General features: G+C 37.7%; 1 protein-coding gene across 2 annotated transcripts in view; it reads right to left on the bottom strand.

The window, feature by feature from the left end:
- Positions 1-12287: 12287 nt before the first annotated feature.
- VWC2 (von Willebrand factor C domain containing 2) overlaps positions 12288-26655 on the bottom strand; it is a 125712-nt gene continuing 111344 nt past the window's right edge. The window contains exons 3-4 of one of the 2 annotated variants that reach the window (XR_009217290.1): positions 14440-14835; positions 12288-14354 (exon numbers count right to left, since the gene is read on the bottom strand). Coding sequence is in view for 1 of the 2 variants with exons in the window: in XM_058534788.1 (XP_058390771.1) it covers positions 14684-14835 (152 nt within the window). In the remaining variant the exon portion in view is untranslated. Of the gene's footprint in view, positions 14836-26655 lie in introns of both variants that reach the window. The other variant, XM_058534788.1, reaches the window with a different exon arrangement.

The raw sequence follows: 26655 nt of genomic DNA, 5'->3' as shown, positions 1-26655 counted from the left end.
ATTGCTTAGTGGAGCTAAGGTAATGTCCTCTTGGGTGTGATTCATTCTGTGAATCACCAACTAATAGCAACTGGCCACATTCCCCTCACTGATTTTATACCCTATAGAGTTACAGTGATTATTGTAAGAAAGACATAGTGGAAGGCCCTAGAACTGTCCCTACCTATATAACATTAATATATGGTATTGTTGCTTTTATAGTTTAGACTCATGGGTCTCAGAATTGTGTGTGTGTTGAGGGGTAGGTGATCAGAATGGCTTCTCACTATTGCCCCACATATCCACTAGCAAAACGTTTGCTTTCTGTCTCTGCAATTTTGGACTCTGCTAGTTTAGAGGTATTATTTACCAAGGGAGAAATGCTTCTATTAAATTGTAAGCTGGAACTTCCACCTCATGCTATTGAACCAACCCATTAAAAGGAGGTGAGTGTTCTAGTTGGAGTGATTGACCCTAGCCGTGAAGGGTAAATTGGGTTGCCATGACACAATTGGGACAGGGAGGAATGCCAGAGATCCTCTATGGCATGTCTGGGTATTCCCTCGTCCTGTGGAAAAAAGTGAATTAAAGACTACAACACCCAATATAGGTGGGGTTGGTGATGGCACAGGATGAAGATGTGACAGCTATGAAAATGTGCCTTTCCAATCTTCCACTGTAAGGAGTAATTGACTGATGGCCCCGCTGCTGCACTCTGAATTCACTACCCTTCACACTGAAGCCATGCTTTCCCACAGGCTGCTGTCCACCAATGACTGAGCATGGCAGGGGTCATGATGCAGGCCCATCATCTGCATGTGAGAGTTTCCTGATGGGCATGCATGGCTCAAGGACTGCTCTCAGCCCAGTCAGTTCCTTCTTATAACTGCAGTACAGTCTACGACTCCACCTAAGACCTTCCCTCCTTCCTTCTTTTCTCATGGGGGTCCAACCTGCATCATTATATGGGGGCTCTCTCAGCCTCTTCTCTCTTCTTTCCCTTTTTCTCTCACAGACGTTTCCCCAAGTAAATTACACATCTAATCTTACTTGTGTGATTGTTTCTCAGAGGATCCAAACTAATCCAAGTAATGCCGGGAGCCAGGAGTGGTCTGAGAATATGGACAGTAAGATGGCATGCTAAGACATGTTTTCTGACCAACCAGTGGGCAGAGAGGGTGCTCCCCTGAGTGGTGTGTCCTTGCAGGTGTGATGATTTAGGTCTCTGAAAGATAAGGGGACAATGATGCCAACAGGGTTAACAGAGTTGGCTCACTACTGTTAAGTCAAATTGATGCTTTAAAAAGGAATAATGAGAAACCGAGGGCCTTTAACAAGTGATTGATAACTATGTGTGAGAACCAAAGGACCTCTTTGGTAGCTTACAGAAAGACCCTATTAATTTATTGGCAAAAACAGGGGGATTGGAGTTTGAGAATGTTTGATCAAAGGAAATGGAATATAAAATTGATTATACAAGAATTTATTGACTAGGCCACTTTATGGGGGGTGCAATATTTAACCCCCTGGCAAGAACCCTATGTTATGGGCAAACTCACTGCTGGGTGTGGGGGGCTTTTAGAGGCCTGAGAAAAGTGATGGGCAACACTGAGCAAAGTAGAAATGCTGGAGCCACCTTGGGAAGATGATAGAGGAAGGAATACAGAAGCCGAGGGAATAGGGATGCTGGAATTGATAAATTATATGAAGGCAAAAATCCCAACAAAACATTATGTTCCACAAGAGAGCTCAGTGGCCCACCATTCATGGGGCCATCAGGGATGTGCCAGTCAAAGCAACACCAGCATCACTAAATACTTCATTGGTGGTCTTCCTCTGCGGGCCAGGACTAATGGGAGCAGAGGTAAACAGGGTAATGCAGTAATAAAGCCTGATGGAATGCTTAACTATGGGGCACCAAGTGACCACAAACCCAGAACTGCCCATTATGCATTGGGTCTTGGCCAACTCAGCAGCAATCCATTGTTAGATGGAAGTAGTACATTGAGGACTGAGTCCAAGCAGGACCAGAGGGCCCAAGTAAGCTACGTGAGCTGGTAGTCCAGACCCGCATATCACCCACACCAGTTGTACACTGCCCATACCCAAGCTTTGACCTATGGGATATCTGGAATTCTATTTCTTAATTTGAAACATATGGAGACTTTTATTTAGTTTTTAATGTTGATTTATAATTTAATTGAACTGTTGTCAGGTTTTATAATCTATATGATTTCTTTATAATGTCTTGATATTTTCTTTATGACTCAGCATTAAGTCATTGTTTATAAATTTTCCACAAGAACTTATAAAAAATATGTATTCTGTAAATTTTTCAGGAAGAATTATGTGTATGTCCACGAGGGCAGGTTTATTAATTATGTTGTTCATATCTTCTATATCTTTTCTGATTATTTTGTCTCTTATTCATTCCACTAGTTACATACAAAAATATTACCCTATAAATTATAGTATACATCCTCATCAAGATCTAATACTTATTGTTCCTTTTACTATTTTATATCTGTATCCTTTAAGAATGCAATTGACATATAGATATTTTCAATCAAATAAAAGCTGAAAAACATCACCACCAGTAGAAATTCACTAAAAGAAATACCAAAGAGTATTCTTCAGGCAGAAGAAAAATGATTTACAATAAAAGGTGAAAGAAGGAATAAAACCCAATAAAATGGCAAATATGGGAATATAGCTAAGTGAATAGTGACTATTAGAAAAATAATAATAAAGATTTGTCAGATTTAAAATACACAGAATTAAAATACATCAAAACAATAGATATAAGTAAGGAAGAAGTAAATGGAGTTAAACTCTACTATGACTTTTGCATTGCCTGTAAAAAGGATAAAAAGCATCAATAAATATTAGATCTTGATAAGGCACCGATGTATGCTATAATCTACAGGACACTATTTCTGTATATGGAATTCTTTGTGTGTGTGTGTGTGTGTGAGGAAGATCAGCCCTGAGCTAACATCCGATGCCAATCCTCTTTTTTTGCTGAAGGTTGGCCCTGAGCTAACATCCGTGCCGATCTTCCTCCACTTTATATGGGACGCCGCCACAGCATGGCTTGACAAGCGGTGCGTTGGTGTGCGCTCAGGATCTGAACCTGCGACCCTCGGGCTGCCGAAGCAGAGTGCATTGACTTAACTTCTTGTACCACCGGGCCGGACCTGAGTATATGGAATTCTAAGTTGGCAGTTATTTTCCTTCAGTACATTAAAGACATTCAACTGTCTTCAGAATTCCATGGTTTCCTTTGATACCATGTCAGTATAATTGTTTCCTTTTTGAGTAGAATCTTTTTCCTCTGGCTGCTTGCAGAATTTTCATTTTTTCTTTGTTTCACTGCAGTGTTGCTATTTGGGAACTCTTCACTGAATTGCTGTCCTTCATTATCCTTAGAAGATCACCAGCCCTCACCTGTTCAACTACTGCTTCTGCTCCCTCCGCTCCCTTCTCTCCGTTGTCACTTTAAATATTCCTTACATTCTTTTTTCTCTTCTGCTTCCTTATGCATTTCCTGTCCATGCTTTTTTTTCTGTCTTCAAATTCACTATTCTCTCTAAAGCTGTGTCTAATATGTTGTTAAACTCGTTAAACTGAATCTTTAATCTCAGTTATTGTATTTTTCAGTTACAAAATTCTTATCTGGTTCTTTTCAATTTTGCTAGGTCATATAAGTTTCTAATCCTCTGCTAAAACTTTCAGTTTTGTCCCATATCTCATTGAGCACAGCACATTTATTTTATGTTCTAGGTCTTATTATTGCATCACTTGAAGACACTGTGATTCTGTAGCTATTGTTCTTGGTTTCTGCTCCTTTGTATTCGTGTTTTCTTACAGCCCTGTGTGCCTCTTTAGCTTTGATAATTTGCAAATGTTTGTAATCATAATTTAGGACCAAAGACAGTGTTATCTACTTCCACTGAGGAGCCTGGAGGCACCGGCCACCTGGGATCTCTTTAACCCGGTTTCAGTGGTTGAGATTTTCTGGGGTAATCCAAAGATTCAGAGATGGGCTTCCGTTCAGATGACACCTGGTTCACCCTCTGATCACCTATGCACATCATATGCATCCCACTGGGGTCACAAACTTAAGTACAGGGAGGTTACCAAGGCCAGCATCCTTGGTGCACCCAGACTCCATATTTTGCCCCACTTGCCCCATGAGATGTCAAAAGTGCTATTCAGTTTCTCAGCACACTGTTCCAAATAGGAAACATACTCGGGGCAAAAACACTCAGAATGCCAAGCTAAACTCTGAATTTGGGCTTTTCCAGCTCTTGGTCTGGTTGTTTTTTCCTAGGTTTTTAGATCTCTAATTGCTTCAAAAAGAATTATATATTCTGTCCAGTTTTTTTTTGTTGCCCTTGGCAGAAAGATTTTTCTAAATTACCTAAACTGCCAATTCAGGAATGTGAAGTTCTTAGCTTTAAAAAGAAGATTTTTGGTTTTCATTTATTTTTAAAGAGGCCTTTCTCCATGCCACAGCAAAGGAAACTCTAGGGAGGGTTCATAAAAAGAATCTGAATTTAAGATACTTACTTGCTGTCAGTCCATATTTGTAGTTATGTGGTTTAATGAACATTACATTTCCTTTTAGAAATGACAAAGTAAAAATGTGTTGCGATCCCAGTCTAGACCATGGGACACGATTATATTGTAGATACTACTTCCGTGTAAAGTCGTGTCCATCCTTTGTTTAAATAACAGAAGTGAAAGTCATAATATATATTTAAATAAGCCTCCAGGATTATATTTAAATAACTAAAATATTTGAAGCATTTTGAGTATTTTTTAATGACATACATTTTATTGTTCTCATTTAATCTACTTTAAAAAGCTGAAATCTGTCAAAAGTATTGTCAAGTGCAAAACCCAGTTTAATAAATAGTTTATTTTATAAATCAGTTCAACACACATACCCATGCAACAACACGTAGAAATTGGGCCTAATTATGTAAATTCAGCTCCACATAAAATTAAGCTATTACAAAACATTTTTCTGGCAGATACTGTAAATAAATAGGATAAAAACTAAGATATTATACAAATTATATATTTTAAATTTAAACATATGAGAAGACTAGAATAGAAAAAAAGGAATTCTAAATTAATACATTCATTTTTACTTAATCAGAATCTTCAAAATGTTTTAATTTCAGTATTCTCATATTTCCAATGTATTAAGTAATAAACACTATTATGTGGACCTTGTGCTTTATAAATATTATCCATTCTAGTATGTGTGTTTTACAAATCTTCACTCATTAAATTGTCTTAGGGTTTGGTACCACTCTCCCCACTTTACTGATGGGTAATCTGAGTTGGAGAAGTATGTAGCATGTACCTGATCAACATTCAGTGAGTGGTAGGACTGAGTTAGAACCAGACTTCTAGGGGCCGACCCGGTTGCCTACTGGTTAAGTTCATACTTAACCACTTCCACTTCAGTGGCCCGGGGTTCACGGGTTTGGATCCCAGGCATGGACCTACGCACTGCTCGTCAAGCCACACTGTGGCGGCATCCCACATACAAAATAGAGGAAGACTGGCACAGGTGTTAGCTCAGTGACAATCTTCCTCAAGCAAAAAAGAGGCAGATTGGCAACAGATCTTAGCTCAGGCCAATCTTCCTCACTAAACAAACAAACAAACAAACAAACAAAAAAGAACCAGACCTCCAATGGCCAAAGTCTTTACTGCTCAGTTACATAAAGCAAAGAGAATGCAAATATTTATTGAGGATATTTATGATACAAATATTAAAATAATACTTTGTCCTTTGTTTCTGGTGATTGTGATACTATAGATGTGGAGTACAGGCCATGCCAGGGATGGGAACCACTTGCCAATGCCTTCTAACTCCTGCCATTCTCTGCTGATAACCAGACCCATCCCTCCAACCAGCATGTTCTAGTCTTTGCTTCCTGAAAGCAAAATGGGCATTTCTTTTGGATCAGTTTCCTCTCCTCTTTTTCCCCAGCTGGAATTACCCTTAGTATCTTCAACACTGTGCATAATATTCTCCATTAGTCAGATAAGCAGGAAAATTGGTGGTTGGAGATTTCTTCATTGTTATTCTTGGTAGAAAAAATTGATGTTGTCTGATAAACTTGTACAGGACATGAACACGTACTGGCAGACTCACTTTCACTAAAGAACTTATAAAAATATATCATTGTTCTCAGTCTATAGAAAACTGTCTATATTTCATAAATATAGTAAATGCAGTCTTTTAGTATTTATCCCTACAACAGTCTGTTAAAAATGAAAACAGAAAGCTGATTTTATACTCATCTGGTCCCTTGTGAAGCATCATATATATTTGTAAATGATGCCATTTAAAATGATTTTTTTTTTCATTTTCAAATACTGGGTCTATGGAGTAAGTATTTAAAATTCTTCAAAAAATCAATTCAAATTATAAGTAGTAAATAACACAAATGCATATGTGTATATACACATGCTTATATTTATAGCTATGTACAAATAGTTATAGAATTTATGTAGCTGTATTTACATAGACAAATTAGAATATGGCAAAGTCTGCTAAATAGCATCTCTCTGTCTACTCCCATGCACATTTTACTGCTTATATCCAACTGACTTTGATGTCTGACTTAAAAGCACTGTCTAGACAATGATGCCTTGCTTCTTTTGTCTTTTGTTTTGTTTTAATCAGATCCTGCTCATATTTATATTTCAGATCTCAGTGAATTTGGAGGGTAACTGTTTAACCATTTATGGATGCATGCATGTATAGAAAGAATGCTTCCAGCTGGAAAACTTAGATAATTTTGAGAACCAAATTGAGGGAAAATTATCTCACCCAAAGACTACTTTGTTTTCTTTTCTTTTCTTTTTCATTAAGTAAAGGGCTCATTATGTATTATAATTTTTGAGTTTTTAAGTCATACTTATCCACATTTTAAAGGTTTACAATGCACCTTTTAAAATCTGTATTACTCTAAATTTCAACCTTTCCATGTTCAAATTAATCCATATTCAAATTACTCACTTTCATTCCCCCTGATTATTCTACAACATTATTTGTCCTTTGAAGTGTAAGTATGCTGCTTATTGTACCCAAAAAGCCCATTATGTTTCTTTTAAAGACATTCAGTTTTTTTGGCTTAAATAGAGGACACATTTTTGATTCTCACTTCACTGTTGCTATGTGTAAGATCTGTATTTTTTTATGATATCGACTATCATAATTAATCTATAACCTACAAAAAAGTAAATAGGAAATAATATTTTTATATCAAGCTTCTTTATTTCAATGATGCCTATTTTTAAATGGGAATGTTTTCTTTTAGAGAAAATAGCAAGAGAGGGCAGGAGCAGTTGGACAGACCTGGCCACTGGTCTGCCAATTGGTGACTGGAGGGACCAGAATTCTCACTCCTCACCACCTCCACCATCGCTGGCATTGTTTTAATTGGGGACAGTCTTTGTTTTTGTTTTGAGAAATAACATGTGCTTTGAAATCACAGATGTAACATTATGTAATGTGCAGATGACTTTCATAATTTATTTATATTAATTAAATTAAACTGAAGTTTCTGAGACTTAAATGAAAACACTATGGAGAGTGTATTGCAGAGTATAACTAACCGAAGAAGGCACTTAATGCTTTCTTAAAGTCATTGGTTCCATACAGTGTCAACTTTATAATTCAATCACTAGCTACTCTACATCAAGAGGTAGCAAAATTTTGTTTTAAATTATAAGTGGTGATACTGATGCAAGTTAATGACTTTGATGCAAAAGTTCAAAATGGCGTGAGAGGCCATCCCTGTTTCTATTGATGTAAGGACTCTGTGGGTGTGCTAGACCAAGAGCTCCATGGGCCCAAGGGCCATATATTTCTTAGTCACCCAGGCCTAAACTGTACCTGGCACATAGAATACACTCAATAAATATCTGTAGAATGATATCAGTGATGGAATAAGGGCACCAGCTGCTCCGCTGGAAGAATATTTGGTGCAGCCACTGCTGTCCATTTCCAGCCCTGAATATGCTGCATGCAGGATAACAGAACCAGACAGACTTGGCCTCAGTTCTATCACTGAAACTTGGACAAGTTACCTACCACATGTTAATTTCCTCATCCATACAGCAGAGTTAACAAGAGGAAGAAATCGGATGAAAGAATTTGAAATGCCTATTGTAGTGGTTGGCATATAATTGGCATGCAATAACATGGCAGTTCACTTCACTTGGCTTCAGGAGGACTGGGTCATAATATTTGGTCATATTGTGTAAATTTCAGTGCAAGGACCAGACCTAAACAAAGAATATAAAAACACTACTGATGCTTGAATACTGTTTTAACAAGAGATCGAGATATAGTTTGGTTAGGAGTCAATATATGACGAATATTTAGACGAGGAAGGTCACAACATTTTTGTGAGGAGCTGACTTTTATTTTGACGTTTTGAAATCACCATAGTTGATTTAGGGGGCTATGTGGCTATTCATTCTCTATATTTGTGAGGAGTAGAGTAGAAAAGCATTTTGGAAATTCTTATCTAATGTCTAGAGGTCCTTGCTCTGAAAGTGAATGATAAGACTTCAAAAGTCGGGCTCTGGTGTAAAGCACAGTTTGGTTCTTAACTCAACCCTGTCATTCACTGGACTGAAACTTGAACCAGTTTCTGAACTTCCTGGAGCCTACATTTACTGTTCTGCAAAAAACGGGATAATGTTACCCACTGCTTGGGGAAATTGTGAAGTTAAATGAGATAATAAGTGAAAGCACCTAACATAATTCTTGGCTTCTAATATACATTTATTGTTTGCCTAATAGTGGATTTTTTTAAACTATGAAATAAAGTACTTTGTTATATATAGAACATTAATAATTTCATAGAAAGACATTACTTACTGGATACTTTCCACTTTTTTTCATTTTAATTGTAAGAAATACATGCTTAGGAACGGACTAACTCCCGATATCAAATAGAAATAAAAATAGAATTGTATTCATTTGATAATGTAAATATAATAAATACAGAAAATGGGAAAAGGAATATTCCCTTAAAATATATTTAAAAACAATTCTGCCTAAAATTTAAATTCCAGGAATTTTTTTAAAATGGGAAATTAATTATTAAATAAAATACTCAATATTGAATGAAATTGAGAAATGTTTTTATTTCCTGAAAATTGAATTTGAAACTAAGATGGCAATATTTACAATTGTTTTTAGTCATCAGGCTGTGTCAATAATGCACTAAAATGACTTCAGGTGTATCCTTGATTATTTTTGATAATTCCTATATAATTGCATATATATAATGTGTAAGTCATAGGCTTTATATACTTCTCTGAGCTCAACTGGAAGGAGTTTCTTGGACTATGAAATGCCCAGGTGCCAAGCATTTAGAGCACACTTTCATTTTAGTTTTCTTAATGTTATTGAAACTTTGGGTGAGCACTCCCAGCATGATTGTCAGTTTCACTTAATGTTCGATGGAATTTATTCCTTTAGAAATTGGTCATTTGGACTTAATTTCTACATTTTTGTGTTAAAGTTAAAATAGCAAGTGCTTTGAAAAATTCAGACTGAGATTTGACACTGTGGTGAAATTTCAACAACCATCACTTCTTAACACTTTTCAACAGCCTATGGAAACTGCTTTATTTTTGCACAGATGATTCAGTTCATTGATTTATTAATTCATTAGATACCTATTGAGGTGTTTAATTATGTTATTATGTAAAGAGATTAAAGTATGCAGAAATATTCAAAACTGTGAAAGAAAGTCTGAGATTTATATTCCAAAAGTTAGAAATAAGCAAGTAAATAAATATCAAAACTGTAAACTTGACTTGTCTTATTTTCAATGAGTACCAGTGTCTCCTCAGTATAAGAAATTATTTTCAGCATCAGAAATTTTATACCAAAAGCCATTCGTTTCCTGACTTGCATCAGAAATGGCCAGTGGCTGTCTAATGGCTGTTCACCTCAGCTCTGCAACAGGGGGCATTAGGTATGTCCCAGGCTGCTGTGCCCTGGACATTCAAGGTTTGCAAGTCAACTGAGAAACTAAGAGACAACAGGGCAGGTAAACAAGGGGAGCTTAGAGTTGCTCTTCAAGTTATGCGTTGGCCTTAAACAAGGACAGTGAATAACTCTGAATTACTATGTTAAATACGACTCAACAAGCCTTTGACATAAAGGTATTGGATGATATTCTGGGGACTGAATGTTCCACAGCCTGAATTAAAGAAATTTTAGAGTAAATAATGCAGCAAAACTAAAATTAACTATAATGCAAACTATGATCTGATTTCTAAGTCATATGCTAAAATAAGATGCCATGTGAATAGTATAGCAGGAGCATGGAATGACAATCCAATTAGGACTAAAGAAGCCTTCTCACAAGTAATGTCACTTGAGTTTCATATTGACAAATGTCTAATCTCTCAAGATGCTGAAAAGACGGGGAGTTGGAAAGTAGAGGCCATGTTCAGAGCACAGTCGGAGGCTTGCAGAGCCTAGGGTTCTGATAGCACCCAGGAGAATGGGTCAGGGTGTGGACTGTGACCCAATTGTAAAGACGCCAGTCTGCTGTGCTGAGGCATTTGGTTTTTCTGTGTGTGATTGGGAGAATTCAGTCAAAAACTAAATCTGTGTTTAGAAAACTAAATTAGTAGACTGGGGAGGTTGGTTTGGAGTGAGGAGGATGAGACAGTTCTACTGAGGAACAATGAGAAGTGGCAGCTGAAATGTAAAACGTATGAACTGTAAAAATGCTTTTATTCCAGAATAAGTGAATTGCTCTCTCTAAATCTGATTATTCAGAAAAACTGACTGCATCAGGCATCCACAGATGCTGTGAGTTGGAAAAAAAGAGTAGGTGGCTAGGTCTTGTAAAAACATTATGTTGAAAATTATATTCGCCAAAGAAGCCATATGCTCTCACCAAAGGTGCCTGTTGCTTGGTACATCTGCTACTGCCCCATTATGCTGATGGGATGCTATCTAGAGCACTTTTCCTTATTGCATGGCATTGGAGAACACATCTAACTTTTTAAAAATTAATAAAATTAGATTTGATCTCTTGCCTATTAACACAAATACAGTAAATAGTTAATATTTGTTAAATTTGTGTTTTCTGTATGTTTAAATAATCTGTATTTAAGATAATTAATATAGTTTTCAATAATGCTTATTTGAAATAGTGTATATTTTGCATGTTTCAAATAATGGATATATTAAAAAACACATTTCACTGCTTAAAATAAAAATTAAAAAAACAAAATAGAAAACATCTGAATTCTCTGAAATTTTTTGGAATTTTTTTAACATTGTATACACACAACATTGATGTCGGAGGAGTGGAGAGGAGAGTTTCTTAAACATATTCATGATGCTACAAATTTTACAATGTATGAGAATTCATCTCAACATGTTTTACTGCACAAAGGAGATGAAGAAATTGAAATTATCAGAAGATTAAAAGGAAAATAATCAAATGTAAATTAGTTTGAAGGCATATAAACTTCCTGATGTCAAGGATACTCTCACGTCTCCATCTGTACAGCCACAGCACTAGAGCAGGCCATGGCACGTGGCTAGGAGGCATCTAATGTCTGTCGCTTGCAGGACTGAATTACAAGTTTTGGAAATTACCCAAGACTTCTGTGAGATGTAAACGTACTGATGGATCCATCCAACAAGGAAGGATCCTATGACTAAAAGAATGGATCTAACTTGAAAATCTAAAATGTCAGAGTAGAGAATTTCCAGAGCCACTCTATTGCTTACATAAGTAGCTTCATATTTTTAGATATAAATATAGGTTGAATAATTTGCAGTAAATTCATGTAACATATGTGTAAGCATGATTACCTTTTTTAACCTGTGTAAATTATTTGACAACAATTACTAGGTACTTATGGAACAGGCCTATTTGAACTTTAAGGATCCTGGCTCTCCAACAACTTCTGTCCTTGAATTTTGAGGTTCCATTTGCAGTACCATGTCCAAACTACAGTGTTTTGGAATCAGGTAACCTGGACTCATACTCTCCTCTTTTTGTAATATAGTTATTGAGGTTGTCACACTTATCGAATAGGACAGTTTCATTGTTAGTAATCTAAGCAAAATGTCCTATGGAAAAGAAAACGGTAAAATAACATTTCAGCCTGATATAGCGTCATAGATGTGAAAGTCTAAATTAACAGCAAGCAATAAAGAACCTAAGAACAACAAGTGTCTCTTGGACAAAAATGCAAATATCATTATATATTAAGGATATGAAGTATCATTAATCCAAGTTCTGCCATTTGTTTTGTTTATGTATTGTTCTCATGTGGAAAGAGGAATGAGGGGTGGAAACCAGAGAGAGAGAGGAGAGTTACTTCAGTGTAATAGCAGCCACGAGCTCCAGCTCTCAGGAGTGTGCCTGGGACAAGGGGACCTCACACTAGTTTAGACCGAGTGAAAGTCAATTTCTCAAGATGATATCATGTTTACTCTCTCTATATGCAACCAAATACCAGGTTTCCTGAAATTCTCACAGTGTTTAAGGTGCCACTGCCATAATACAGAGCTCACCACCCATCCTGGTGGGGATTACATCACCAAGAGCAGCAGGGAGACTTTGCGCCTCATCGACTGAGTCTAATTGCAGCATGCCTGGGGGAAGAGAAGAGGCTGCTTGTATGCTGTTAGAGATCGCTAAGGACCCACCTCTCCCTGGGGCCTAGGGCCATTTGTTGGCAAAATCATAACTTTATATAACCTTGTCTGAAAAAAATGTACCCTTGGATAATGGAGAGATGGCTGATATCTAGCAGCTTTTGACACCAAAAGTTAAGTTTTGGAAAACTGATTACACCTGAGAGCAACTGGCTAATTATTCCCCTGAGTATTTTCATGAAAATCTTTGTGTGTGGAGCCCATTTGGCCCAAGATATTCTTCATAAACAAGATAAAAATTAAATATAAGCATATGTAAATTTCTTGAAGATTCACTTAGTGGTGGCTCTACAGTTATTAAGGTCCACAATGGTTCAACTCTTCAGTGATGACAAATATATCAAGTTTTCTTAACTATTATTCAACCTTTAATGATTGAATGATATCTTATACACTGAATGACTCTTTTGTATTCTCTGCTCTTTTTAGGAAGCCTGTCTAACCTCCCCTTGCTGACCTCGAGTTGAGTCCTACCACAGTGCATTGTAATTTCTTATTCATGTTATGCCAGAGGCCAAAGTCCATGAAGGCAAGAAACTATGCTTTATTCCCTTTTTCCCTTTTTTGTCTTCAAATAATTTGTATTTAATAAGTGCTTAATTCCAAATTTTGGAATAAATAAATGTATAGGAAAAAAACTTTAAAGGCTTCAAATAGTGACTATAGTTCTGCTTTTTCCACCCTACACCTAGTAAGACTCTACCTTTTTCATCATTGTTCCAAGTGTTGATTGATTGATAAAGGCGGAAATAGTCTCTAATATGCTTTGATCAGATCAGCAGGATTTGCAGTGGCTTCTTTTATTCTCTGTCCAAAGGCAGAGAAATGGAGTCGGTTTAGAATTACATGTAACTACAGGAAAGTTGTAGGGTGTACGTGGCCTTCAGCATTGTGTGTTTTAACATATTGGACAGAAGAACTACTTTCTCCCTCTGCTCTTGAAGGATGACTAATACAGGTTATCATTCATGATTTGACTATGCCCAACTTGGAGAATAGATGATCATTCTGATGAGAAACATGAGTCCATTAAATGGAGAGCTGGGATATCCGTACCACATTTAGATTTCAGGTATAGACTTGTTCAGGAGATCAATTTTCCTTAACTCTTCTCCAAAGAATCAAGGGATTCCCTATTCTACTGCTTGATGGAACAATAATGCAAACTGTGCAGCCTACCCTGTTCCTCAGTTTAGGGGATGATTGAAAATCATGCTTGCAAGAGAAAGGAATGTAAGTGAAAATGAAATACATGTATGCATCCATCTATGGCCCACAACGTCGAGCTTTGAATGAACAGAAAAAGTGTGTCTTAGTTATCTTTGTACCTGCATTTCCCAAATGACTGTGAATGGAAATGATAAAGAGAGTAAGTTGTAAGAAGGAAATATTGTATTTATGTGAATTAGACTGGATCTTCAAAGGATAGACACTAGATATATCTCTGTAATGAAACAGAATTTGGGCAGGATTTCAATAGAAATCAGTCCCATTATTTTATAATCCATTATTCCAAGATGTGAAGGAGAATCAGCAAGTACAAACAGTCTCATGTGATGGAATCAGAACTGGAAAAGATGTTCAGGTGCACAGTGAGGACGGCTGACCACACAGCGTTTTTCATCTGTATCTATAGAAAACACTTATATAAGCTCTCTAATAGAGGGATTATAGAAATACATTTAATATATAGTAGTGTACTGGAGTGTACTTACTGTGAAAATAGCACATTTATTTAGAGAGGGACTTTATGCCCAAAGTTCTTGTTGATGTTTTGAAATATATCCATTTCCTTCTCTTGGAGTAATTGTTACCAAGAAAAGCAAAAGTACCAACAATTTTCCATTACTCCTCATCAAAAGTCTTCTCCTTTTGATTGGTATTTCCCAGAGTCATCTAGAATGTTCACATCAGTAAAATATTCTAGAAAAACGTCAGAGTTTTTGAATGGTCCAGTTTCTACATTTGCCTGCATTCATGTCTTGTGCACATGGCCTGTCGTTCGATCCTCCACGTGCCTTCCTCATAAGTACAGTGACATATGGTGCACTCGTCAGTCTTCACTTCTCTTCCAGCTGGGATTACAGCAGTTTCTGCAAAGCAGTTTGGACCTGAAATGCATAAAATTGTTTTATATTTTGTGTGTGCATAAATATATAATGTAGTTAATTAGGCAGTTAGCTTTACAGTACATGTTTTATTCACTCTCTTTTATGAAAAACAGTGGAAAAGTTATACTTTCAGTAATAGGAAGTACTCCTACTTTTTTTCTGAAATGAAACCAATGTTGTTTAAAATTTTTATGAGTGACAATACTGTGATTTTCACTAACAGATTATCCCTTTTGGGGGCCTTACACCCAAAATCTGCAATCATTTGATTTAATTAATTCTAGGTAATCATAGAGAAAACATAATTAACCGTGACTTTCAAAGAATCAGTTTTATTCTTCGTGGCACTTTTAGAAGAGAAAGCTTAAAAAAGCAATCTAGTTGAAATAAAATAAATCCAGTGTAACTTCCACGCCCCTTACAGCAGCTTTTCAAAGGTCAGCATACAAAACAATCACCTGCAGGCTCTTGAAACACTAGCTGCACGTCCCCGCCCCCCTGCCTGCCAGAGCTTCTGACTCATTGGTCTGGGATGGGCCAGAGAATCTGCTTTGATAACAAGTTCTCCAGATGCTGATGCTGCTGGTCTGGGGACCAGGTTGTGAAAAGCACTTTCTTAGCAAGTACCAGGGTTATATCTTTGACAGTCTTCCATGAGAACTGAGGATCCCTGCGATTCTCAGTCAGTGTCAACTAGGAGCTTCTCAACCAATAAAGGTGCCATATCCGCATTTTACTTACATAGATCAAGTCAAGGACATGAAGAAATGAGTATCAGAAAGATTTCTAATATGAGTTGAAACAAATGGTTTTTATGTGATGGTTCACACACCTGCTTCAGATATGAACAACTGCTCTGCCTCCAAACTGCCCTCTAAAATAGCAACATCAGTAATTACTGTGGCCTAAACAAAGGCCCCAACTGTGAACAAATTCTCGTCTCCCTTCCTTTGCTTCTAAAGCCTCTGATGATGTGCTCACTACCAAAGCATGATTAATTACAAGGTATGACGTCATAAAAGAGATCAAAAACACTCATCTACAAAATTTTTAAAAATAAATTAATCCAACAAAGTTCCAGGATAAAAACTGGCCTTTTTATAATTCTGAGTCAGAATAAGTCTAAGCAGAATAACTCATGTTTTTGTGGCTGTTGTTTTTCACATGAGCCAAACAGGCTCCTGAATGTCTCACTCTGGAAACTGCATGCAAGTGTCCCCAGCCCCTTGTCCCTCCAGTAATCATGCTTTCTCCTGTCCCCTGACTCAGACACAGCCCTAGGATTCTTCCCTTGACCTCTGCCTTTCTCCCTTGGAGAACTTGAAGCGTTAACAATCGCTCTTCTGGGAATGAGACCCAAATTTCAATTCCAATTTTATTTTCTCTTGAGCGCTAGTCCTGTATTTCCAGAGGGCAGCTGTCTGCACGCACTGCCTGCTGACACTTCAGACTCCCCAGCCTGGGACCACTGCCTCTTCTGTCTGAGCTGATGAGCTTGACTGGTGGTAAAGTCACTCTCCTCCATCAGCTCTAGTGAATTACAATACTTTAAATCCAGACCCTCCCCATCCAGTAGGCCAACAGGATGTCCTCTGTCTCTGACCACTCCCACACAGCCCACCCTGGGCTGCCTTCTGCACTGCTGCCCAGGACGGTTTCCTCAGCTCTGAGGTCACAGCCCCACAGTGCAGCAGTGGCTGCTCCAGGCGGGGTCCACTCTGTAAACGCTGGTCCCACTTGGCTCCTGAGATGCCTGAGAATTGTACATTTGATGCTAGCTCTCTTTTGCATGCTTTTTTCTTTGTTTCTGTTTGTCTCTTTTAATTTGAGGACACAGTCTCCTCCTAATTTGCCCTAATATCTTTCAGTATGCTTTGCACATAGAGGGCACATGATAATTGCCCAGAATCCTGTACCCTAGATACAGGTACGTATGATACTTACAGCTTGAGTCTCAAGAAAAATCTGGACTCAAAATCTGGTACCACTAATTAATAGTTACATGATCTTGGGCTAAGTAATTTCATTGTTTTGAGCCTTAATGGCCTCATCTACAGAATGGGAATATAGTACCTCACAGGGTCCCCCAAGGATTAAATTAGATTATACATTTCTCGTGCCATTAAGTTATTCAACAAATGCAGCAAAATTCCTATCCTTCTTGCCTGAATTAATCTTTCTATGTCAGTGTAATAGTCATTTCTAGTGAGTTTTTATTATTTTTAATTATTTTTTTAATCACTGTAGGACTTCAGATCTTTCTTTTACGTGCTTTACAATCATTGCAGTCTTTATTCTTTTTGATATTCGAATTGTCCAAATTCAGCTAGTGGGAGACCTGAACTTCAAGCTACTCCCGTGTCCTCTTGACACACTCTTTTAGTCACTAATAGCTTCTTTCATTTCTGAACCAACAAGATATCTTCAGCTCACCTTGCCCACATCTGAAATTAGCCTTTCTTTCCAAGGGGCCGTGATTCCTTTTGGTGGAGAATGATATTTGGGATTCAGTGATATTTAAGATGTTGTGTGTCCTCATTTTTACTGGGGTGTTACCGCTTCTAGGCCTTCTCAGTGGGCACAAATAGGAACACACACACACACACACACACAATTTTTTAAATTGTAAGTTCACATTATTATATTATAAAATTTCTCTTCTTAGATTTTATATATGTATATCTTTTCTCTTTCAATGAAAGACTTCAATGTTTTAACATATTTAATTATTTGATTGATCTTAACTTTTTTCTTAACTTCTTAGATTTTAAATTATATATCTCCTCATACACTAGGACTCTTGTTTATTAAAATTATTAACATCCACCTATTTTTCTTTCTCTTAGTTACATAAAGGAGTTTTAATTTTATAACACAAATGTTATTCCTAATAAATAAATAATAAATGGTTCTTGCAGTTCTTAAAGTCAGTTGATTTTGTTCAAAGGTCACTTGACTCTTTTCTCTGTGTGGTCATATTATCAGTGACATACAGAGTGAGGTTCATTTGTTTCAATTTATCCTCTCCACTCTATTCCTACTCTCTGACCTCCAGCTATTATAGTAATCATTTTCAGTAATTCTAAGTTATAAGCAAATTATTATATCCTCATCTTTCTTTCATAAAACATAGGTAGCATACTACCTAACTCCATGTACTTTGCTTTTTTCACTCAAAAATATGTCCCAGCCATGTCATCGTTCCATGTCAGGACACAGAGAAGGTCATTGTTCCTGATGGCTCCATTGTGAGCATGCACCATTGTGTATTCACACACACGCGATCGATGGATGGGTATTTTGAAACTGGTTTCCAGGTGTATATGAAATGTTTAAATGCTTAGTGCATTTTTTATCATCTGCATTAGGCAAGGAAGAGATACAGTAATGTTAGCCTCTTTTCATGGCTTCAGAGTTCATTTCTTTTTAGCATTGAATAATATTCCATTGTCTGTTGGTAGATTTTTTGTTGTTGAGATGCATGAGTTCTTTATATATTTTGGAGATTAAGCCCTTATCAGATGTATGGTTAGCAAATATCTTCTCCCAATTGTTAGGTTGTCTTTTCGTTTTGTTGATGGTTTCCTTTGCTGTGCAGAAGCTTTTTAGTTTGATGTAGTCCCATTTGTTTATTTTTTCTATTGTTTCTCTTGCCCGGTCAGACATGGTGCTTGAAAATATGTTGCTAAGACTGATGTCAAAGAGCGTACTGCCTATGTTTTCTTCTAGAAGTTTCATAGTTTCAGGTCTTATATTCAAGTCTTTAATCCATTGTGAGTTAATTTTTGTGTATGGTGTAGGGTAAGGGTCTACTTTCATTTTTTTGCATGAGGCTATCCAGTTTTCCCAACACCATTTGTTGAAGAGACTTTCTTTTCTCCATTGTATGTTCTTGGCTCCTTTGTCAAAGATTAGCTGTCGCTAGATGTGTGGGTTTATTTCTGGGCTTTTGATTCTATTCCATTGATCTGACTGTCTGTTTTTGTACCAGTACCATGCTGTTTTGGTTATTATAGCTTTGTAGTATATTTTGAAATCAGGGAGTGTGATACCTCCAGCTTTGTTCTTTTTTCTCAGGATTCCTTTACCTATTCGGGGTCTTTTGTTGTTCCATATAAATTGTAGGATTCTTTGTTCTATTTCTGTGAAAAATGTTGTTGGAACTTTGATAGGGATTGCATTGAGTCTATAGATTGCGTTAGGAAGTATGGACATCTTAACTATATTAATTCTTCCAATCCAAGAGCACGGAATGTCTTTCCATTTCTTTGTGTCTTCGTCAATTTCTTTCAGCAATGTTTTATAGTTTTCAGGTACAGATTTTTCACCTCTTTGGTTAAGTTTATTCCTAGGTATTTTATTCTTTTTGTTGTAATTGTAAATGGGATTGTATTTTTAATTTCTCTTTCTGCCACTTCGTTGTTAGTGTATAGAAATGAAACTGATTTTTGTATGTTGATTTTGTATCCTGCAACTTTACTGTATTCATTTATTACTTCTAAAAGTTTTCTGGTGGGTTCTTTAGGGTTTTCTATATATAAAATCATGTCATCTGCTAATAGTGAGAGTTTCACTTCTTCCTTTCCAATTTGGATCCTTTTATTTCTTTTTCTTGCATGACTGCTCTGGCTAGGACTTCCAGTACTATGTTAAATAGGAGTGGTGACAGTGGGCATCCATCTCTGGTTCCTGTTCTTAGAGGGATAAGTTTCAGTTTTTCACCATTGAGGATGATATTAGCTGTGGGTTTGTCATATATGGCCTTTATTATGTTGAGGTACTTTCCTTCTATACCCATTTTATTCAGAGTTTTTATCATAAATGGATGCTATATGTTATGAAATGCTTTCTCTGCATCTATTGAGATGATCATGTGATTTTTATTCTTCATTTTATTAATGTGGTGTATTACGTTGATTGATTTGCAAATGTTGAACCATCCCTGCATACCTGGAATAAATCCCACTTGATCATGGTGTATAATCTTTTCAACATATTGTTGTATGCGATTTGCTAGTATTTTATTGAGGATTTTTTCATCGATGTTCATCAGCGATATTGGCCTGTAATTTTCTTTTTATGTGTTCTCCTTGTCTGGTTTTGCTATCAGGGTAATGTTGGCTTTGTAGAATGAGTTAGGGAGCTTCCCCCCCTCCTCAATTTTTTGGAAGAGTTTGAGACGGCTAAGTATTAAGTCTTCTTTGAATGTTTGGTAGAATTCACCAGGGAAGCCGTCTGGTCCTGGACTTTTATTTTTGGGGAGGTTTGGGGAGGTAAGACCAATCTCCTTACTGGTGATTGGTCTATTCAAATTCTCTACTTCTTCTTGATCCAGTTTTGGAAGGTTGTATGATTCTAAGAATTTATCCATTTCTTCCAGATTGTCAAATTGGTTGGCATATAGCTTTTCATAGTATTCTCTTATAATCTTTTGTATTTCTGAGGTGTCTGTTGTAATTTTTCCTCTTTCATTTCTGATTTTACTTATTTCTGCCTTCTCTCTTTTTTTCTTGGTGAGTCTAGCTAAAGGTTTGTCAATTTTGTTTATCTTTTCAAAGAACCAGCTCTTGGTTTTATTAATTTTTTCTCTTGTTTTTTAGTCTCTATTTCATTTATTTCTGCTCTGATTTTTATTATTTCCCTTCTTCTACTGATTTTGGGCTTTGTTTGTTCTTCTTTTTCCAGTTCCTTTAGGTGCATTGTTAGATTGTTTATTTGAGATTTTTCTTGTTTGTTGAGATAGGCCTGTATTGCTATAAACTTCCCTCTTAGAACCGCTTTTGCTGTATCCCATAAATTCTGGCATGTCGTATTTTCATTTTCATTTGTCTCCAGGTATTTTTTGATTTCTTCTTTGATTTCTTTGTTGACCCAGTCGTTGTTCAGTAGCATTTTGTTTACTCTCCATGTATTTGTGGCTTTTCTGATTTTCTTCCTATAGTTGATTTCTAGTTTCATACTGTTGTGGTCAGAAAAGATGCTTGGTATTATTTCAATCTTCTTAAATTTATGGAGACTTGTTTTGTGGCCTAATATGTGATCAATCCTGGAGAATGTTCCATGTGCATTTGAAAAGAATGTGTATTCTTTGGCTTTTGGATGGAATGCTCTGTATATATCTACTAGGTCCATCTGTTCTAGTCTGTCGTTTAAGGCCAATGTTTCCTTATTGATCTTCTGTTTGGATGATCTATCCGTTGGTGTAAGTGGAGTGTTAAAGTCCCCTACTATTATTGTGTTACTGTCTATTTCTGTTTTTATGTCTGTTAATAATTGCTTTATATATTTAGGTGCACCTACATTGGGTGCGTAGATATTTACAAGTGTTATATCCTCCTGTTGGATTGTTCCCTTGATCGTTATGTAACGCCCTTCTTTGTCTCTTTTTACAGTTTTTGTTTTAAAGTCTATTTTGTCAGATATGAGTATTGCTACCCCAGCTTTCTTTTCATTGCCATTTGCATGGAGTATCTTTTTCCATCCCTTCACTTTCAGTTTGTGAGTGTCTTTAGGTCTGAAGTGTGTCTCTTGTATGCAGCATATATATGGGTCTTGTTGTTTTATCCACTCAGCCACCCTATGCCTTTTGATTGGAGCATTTAGTCCATTGATATTTAAAGAGCTATTGATAAGTATGTACTTACTGCCATTTATTAACTTTTTTTTTTCTCAGTGTTTTAGTAGTCCTTCTCTGTTCCTTTCTCCTTCTGTACAGAATTGATGGTCTCTTTAGTTTGACCTCTGTCTGAAAGCTCTACTCTTTAACTCCTCTCCTCCCTCATTTTATGTTTTTGATATCATATCTAACCTCTTTTTTGTGCATTTGTATCCATTACCATCTTATCATGGAAATAGATAATTTTTCCTATTTGTGGTCTTCTCTTTTCCCCTTAAATCAGTCCCTTTAACATTTTTGTAGCACTGGTTTCTTGGTGACAAACTCCTTTAATTTTTGCTTGTCTGGGAAACTTTTGATCTCTCTTTCCATTTTGAATGGTAACCTTGCTGGGTAGAGTATTCTTGGCTGTAAGTCTTTTCCTTTTAGATATATTGTGCCTTTAAGGTTTCTGCTGAGAAGTCAGCTGATAGCCTTATGGGGTTTCCTTTGTATGTAACTTGTCTTTCTCTTGCAGCTTTTAGGATTCTCTCTTTATCTTTAATTCTGGACATTTTGATTATGATGTGTTTTGCTGTGGGCCTCTTTGGGTTTATCTTTTTTGGGGCTCTCTGTGCTTCCTGTACCTGGATGTCTGTTTCCTTCCTTAGGTTAGGGAAGTTTTCATCTATTATTTCTTGAAATAGATTCTCTGCCCCTTTGTCTAGCTCTTCTCCTTCCAGGACACCTGTAACATGGATGTTCGTGCGCTTGATGTTGTGCCAGAGGTTCCTTAGACTGTCCTCACTCTTTTTAATTCTTTTCTCTTTTACCTGTTCAGCTTGGGTAATTTCTTCTAGTCTTTCCTCCAGCTCGCAGATCCATTCTTCTGTATCCTCTACTCCACTTTTGAGTACCTCTAGTGAATTTTTCATTTCCAGTATTGTATTCTTCATTTCTGATTGGTTCTTTTTTATATCTTCCATTTCTTTGTTGACATTCTCACTGAGTTCATCTATTCTTCTCCTCAGATCAGTGAGCATCCTTAACACTCTTCGTTTGAACTCTCTGTCGGGTAGGTTGCTCATTTCTGCTTCACTTAGTTCCTTTTCTGGGGTTTTGTCCTGTTCCCTTACTTGAAATGTATTCCTTTGCCTCCTCATTTTGCCTCTTTCCCTGTGCTTGTGTCTACGTATTAGGTACGTCAGCTACGTCTCCTGCTCTTGGATAGGTGACTTTATATAAGTGATGCCTTAGGAGGCCTGCAGTGTGCTTCCCTCAGTTCTCAATGTTCCAGGGGTGACCCCTATGTGGGCTACGTGTGTCCTTCTGTTATGGCCCGTTTGCTCTCCCTCTAGGCGCCCAGGGAGGCCGAGTTATGCTCCTGGCCAGCTGTTGCAATGCTCAGCTGCTTGTAGTTGTTGTGTGCCCTTCAGTCTCTTTATCAGGTGTGGGGAGCCCCAGCACAGTTGTGTTGCGCTATTTCTTTTAAGTAGTACGCCCCCAGCGTGGCATGTTGTTAGGCTCAGGGGCTTACAGTTGCTATAAGCCTCCAGCCTTTAGGTCTCTTGTCAGCTCTCTGAGGATTGTAGCTGGATTGGGCTGGCCTCAGGCATGGGAGCACCCAATTGTTTCAGGCTTTGGAAGGTGGGACAAACCCCCTATGTGGGTCTTTGAGAAGCACAAGTCTTCTGCAGCTGACAAGCCCTGCCGCCCACAGGTCCACACACACAGTCAACACAGTCCTGCCCCGTGTGCACGCCCCGACTTCCTGAAGTAGCCCCAGTCTCTCTATAGCGGGAGCACCACACACTCCACCACTGCCCCACACTCTCCACCTGCTCCTTGTGCACGCCCTGCCCCACTGAAGTGGGCTCAGTTGCCAGGCTGCAGAGAATCCACTCACCAATCTATGCAGACCCACAAGTTGCCTGAGGGCTTGTTGGGTGGGGCCAGTCTCTAGGTTGGGCTGCCTGCCCTGGCTAAGCTGGATTAAATCAGTGCTCTAGTGGGTGGGGCAGACCTGGGCTAGCAGGCCCCAGGGAGAACTCCAATGGTGTCTGTGTCAGCACGCCCACACCAGGCCACAACAATGGCCACCGACAATGTCCCAGTCCCTGGAGAGTTCTCACCTCTCACCGAGATGCACTCAGGGCCTATCAGGTGAGTCTCTTTTCACCAAAGCACTGTGCACCTATCTTTCTGGTGATTTTAGGTTGCTTTCTGAAACAAGTGAGTTTGAGTGTGGGCCCTTTAAGAGACAGTTTTAATTTCTTTGTGAACCAGGTTTTCTGGGGATACTCCCCAATGTTTTAGCAGCAGGCAAAGTCAGATATTATGCCACTTGTCTGGATTGTGCTGGGTCCACAAAATGCCCACAGCAGGGGTGCTCCCTGGCTCGGGGCCCTGCGCCTCCAGGGAGGGCTATGTACCTTTGGGCTGCTCCTGGGCGGCTGTGAGGTGCTGCGGCTTGTGAAGTCGGCGTTTTTTCCTCTCCAGAATGGACTTTCTGCCTCTTCCACCTCAATTAGGATTGTCCTTTGTTGCAGGAGCTCCTCTTATCCAGTTTTCAGTTCTGTCTCAGGGGTATTTTTTCCACGAGTAGTTGTAAATTGGCTGTGTCCGCGGGAGGAGGTGAGTTCAGAGTCTGCCTATGCCGCCATCTTGACTTCTCTCCTCCTCATTTTTTATTATTATTTTTTTCTTCTGTTTACTTTGGATTTAATTTATTCTTTCTAGTTTCTTAAGGTGGAAACTTAAATTAATTTCAGATCTTTTTTCTTTTCTAATACATGCTTTCAATGTTATAAATATCCCTGCAGGTACTGCTTTTGCTCCATCCCACAAATATTGATAAGTTGTGTTTTCATTTTAATTTAGTTCAAAATATGTTTAAATTTTTCTTGAGAATTCTTTTTTGAGCCATGTATTATTTAGAAGTATACTGTTTAATCTCCAATTATTTTGGCATTTTCCAGGTATCTTTCTGTTATTGATTTCTAGTTTAATTCCATGGTGGTCTGAGAGCAGACATTGTATAATTTCTATTCTTTTAGATGTGTTAAGGTGTGTTTTATGGCCCAGAATGTGGTCTTTCTTGGCAAATGTTCCATGTGAACTTGAGAAGAATGTGTATTCTGCTATTGTTTGATAAAGTAGTCAATAAATGTCAATTATATCCTCTTGATTGATGATATTGTTGAGTTCAACTATGTCCTTACTGATTTTCTGCCTTCTAGATTTGTCCATTTCTGAGAAGAGGTGTTGGAAGTTCCCAAGTATAATAATGGATTCATCTACTTCTTCTCACAGTTCTATCATTTTTTTTGCCTTGTGTATTCTGACACTCTGTTGTTAGGTGAATACACATTGAGGATTGTTAAGTCTTCATGGAGAATTGACCCATTAATCATTACGTAATTCCCTTCTTTATCTTTCCTTGCTTTGAAGTCTGCTCTGTTTGAAATTAATACAGCTAGTTCTGCTTTCTTTTTATTAGTGTTAGCATGGTATATTTTTCTCTATCCATTTACTTTTAATTTATATGTGTCTTAATATATTTAAAGTGGGTTTCTTGTAGACAATGTATAGTTGGGTCTTGAGTTTTGATTCACTCTATCTCTGTCTTTTGGGCCATTAACATTTAAAGTGATTATTGATATAGTTGGATTACTATCGACCATATTTGTTACTGCTTTCTATTTGTTGCCTTTGTTCATTGTTCCTATTTTTGTCTTCCACTGTTTTTCTGCCTTTTCTGGATTTAAATGAACATTTTATATGATTCCATTTTCTCTCCTTTCTTAACATATACTATACTTCTTTTTTTACATTTTTTAGTGTTTATCCTAGAATTCGCAATATACATTTACCAACTAATCCAAGTCCATTTTCAAATAACACTGTTCTCTGCTTCATGAGTAGTGTGAATAACAAATAATAACAAATAATGCTAATTCCTCCTTCCCATCCCTTATGTGACTACTGTTATTCATTTCCCTTATTAATGAGCATAAATAAGGATATCTATTTACCAGCATACATAATCAAATACATTGCTGCTAGAATTATTTTGAATAAACTGTTATCTGCTGGATCAATTAAGAATAAGAAAAATAAATTTTTATTTTACCTTCACTTTCCTTCTTGATGCTCTTCCTTCGTTTAGATCCAAGTTTCTGACCTATATCACTTTCCTTCCCTCTAAAAAATTTCTTTTAACATTTCCTGCAAGGGAGGTCTACTAGCAGCAAATTCTCTCAATTTTTGTTTGTCTGAGAAAGTCTTTATTTGTCCTTCACTTTTGAAGGATAATTTTGCAGGGTATAGAACTCTAGCATAGTGGTTTTTTCTCTCAACACTAAATATTTCACTCCACTCCCTTCTTGCTTGCATGGTTTCTGAGGAGAAGTCAGACGTAATTCTTATCTTTGCTCCTCTATAGGTAAAATATTTTTACCTCTGGATTTGTGGGGCCTGGGCCTTGCTTGCTCAGCAAGAGCCCACAAGCCCATTGCAACCAAGTGTCCTTCTGGCTCCCTTCTGGGCAGGACACTCAGCTGCTGGGATTTGTGGCAGTGCAGGGCCTGGCCAGCCTGGATCCTACCTTATCTCACTTAAAGAACATTGTGTCTTAAAGGGACACAGAGCTCCTCCATGTGAGCTACTGTTCCTGGGAACGCTGGTCATACCAGGGACAGTCCCTTGGCAAGCATATAGCCTTTGTGTCCCCTGCCTATACGAGCAACCCTCTCCCTGCCCACGGTTGCAGGTGCACATTGCTGTCCAGCTGGCCGCCACTGGACCTTCCTGTAAGTAACCCCCAATAAACCTACATGTCTCGTTCGCTGTCTCTGGGTCTTGTCTTTGGTGTCTTGGCAACCTACCCCACACTGCTCACCCAACTTGGCGTGCAGCCAGACAGGCTTCTTTCAAGATTCTTTATCTTTGATTTTCTGAAGTTTGAATATGACATGCCCAGGTGTAAGGGATTTGGGGCAGTTATCCTGCTTGGTGTTCTCTGAGCTTCCTGGATCTGTACTTTGTTGTATGATAACTTGGAGAAATTCTCAGTCGTTATTGCTTCAAATATTGCTTCTGTTCCTTTCTATGTTTCTTCTCCTTCTGATATTCCTATTATGCACACAATACACCTTTTGCAGTTGCTTCATAGTTCTTGGATTTTCTGATAAGAAACCTATCAAAGGCAGTCTTCATTTCTGTTA

This window comes from Diceros bicornis, chromosome 41, assembly GCF_020826845.1.
Source record: "Diceros bicornis minor isolate mBicDic1 chromosome 41, mDicBic1.mat.cur, whole genome shotgun sequence".
NCBI lineage: Eukaryota > Metazoa > Chordata > Mammalia > Perissodactyla > Rhinocerotidae > Diceros > Diceros bicornis.
The sequence above is the reverse complement of the archived record's forward strand: the minus strand, read 5'-3'. Positions and strand labels throughout refer to the sequence as shown.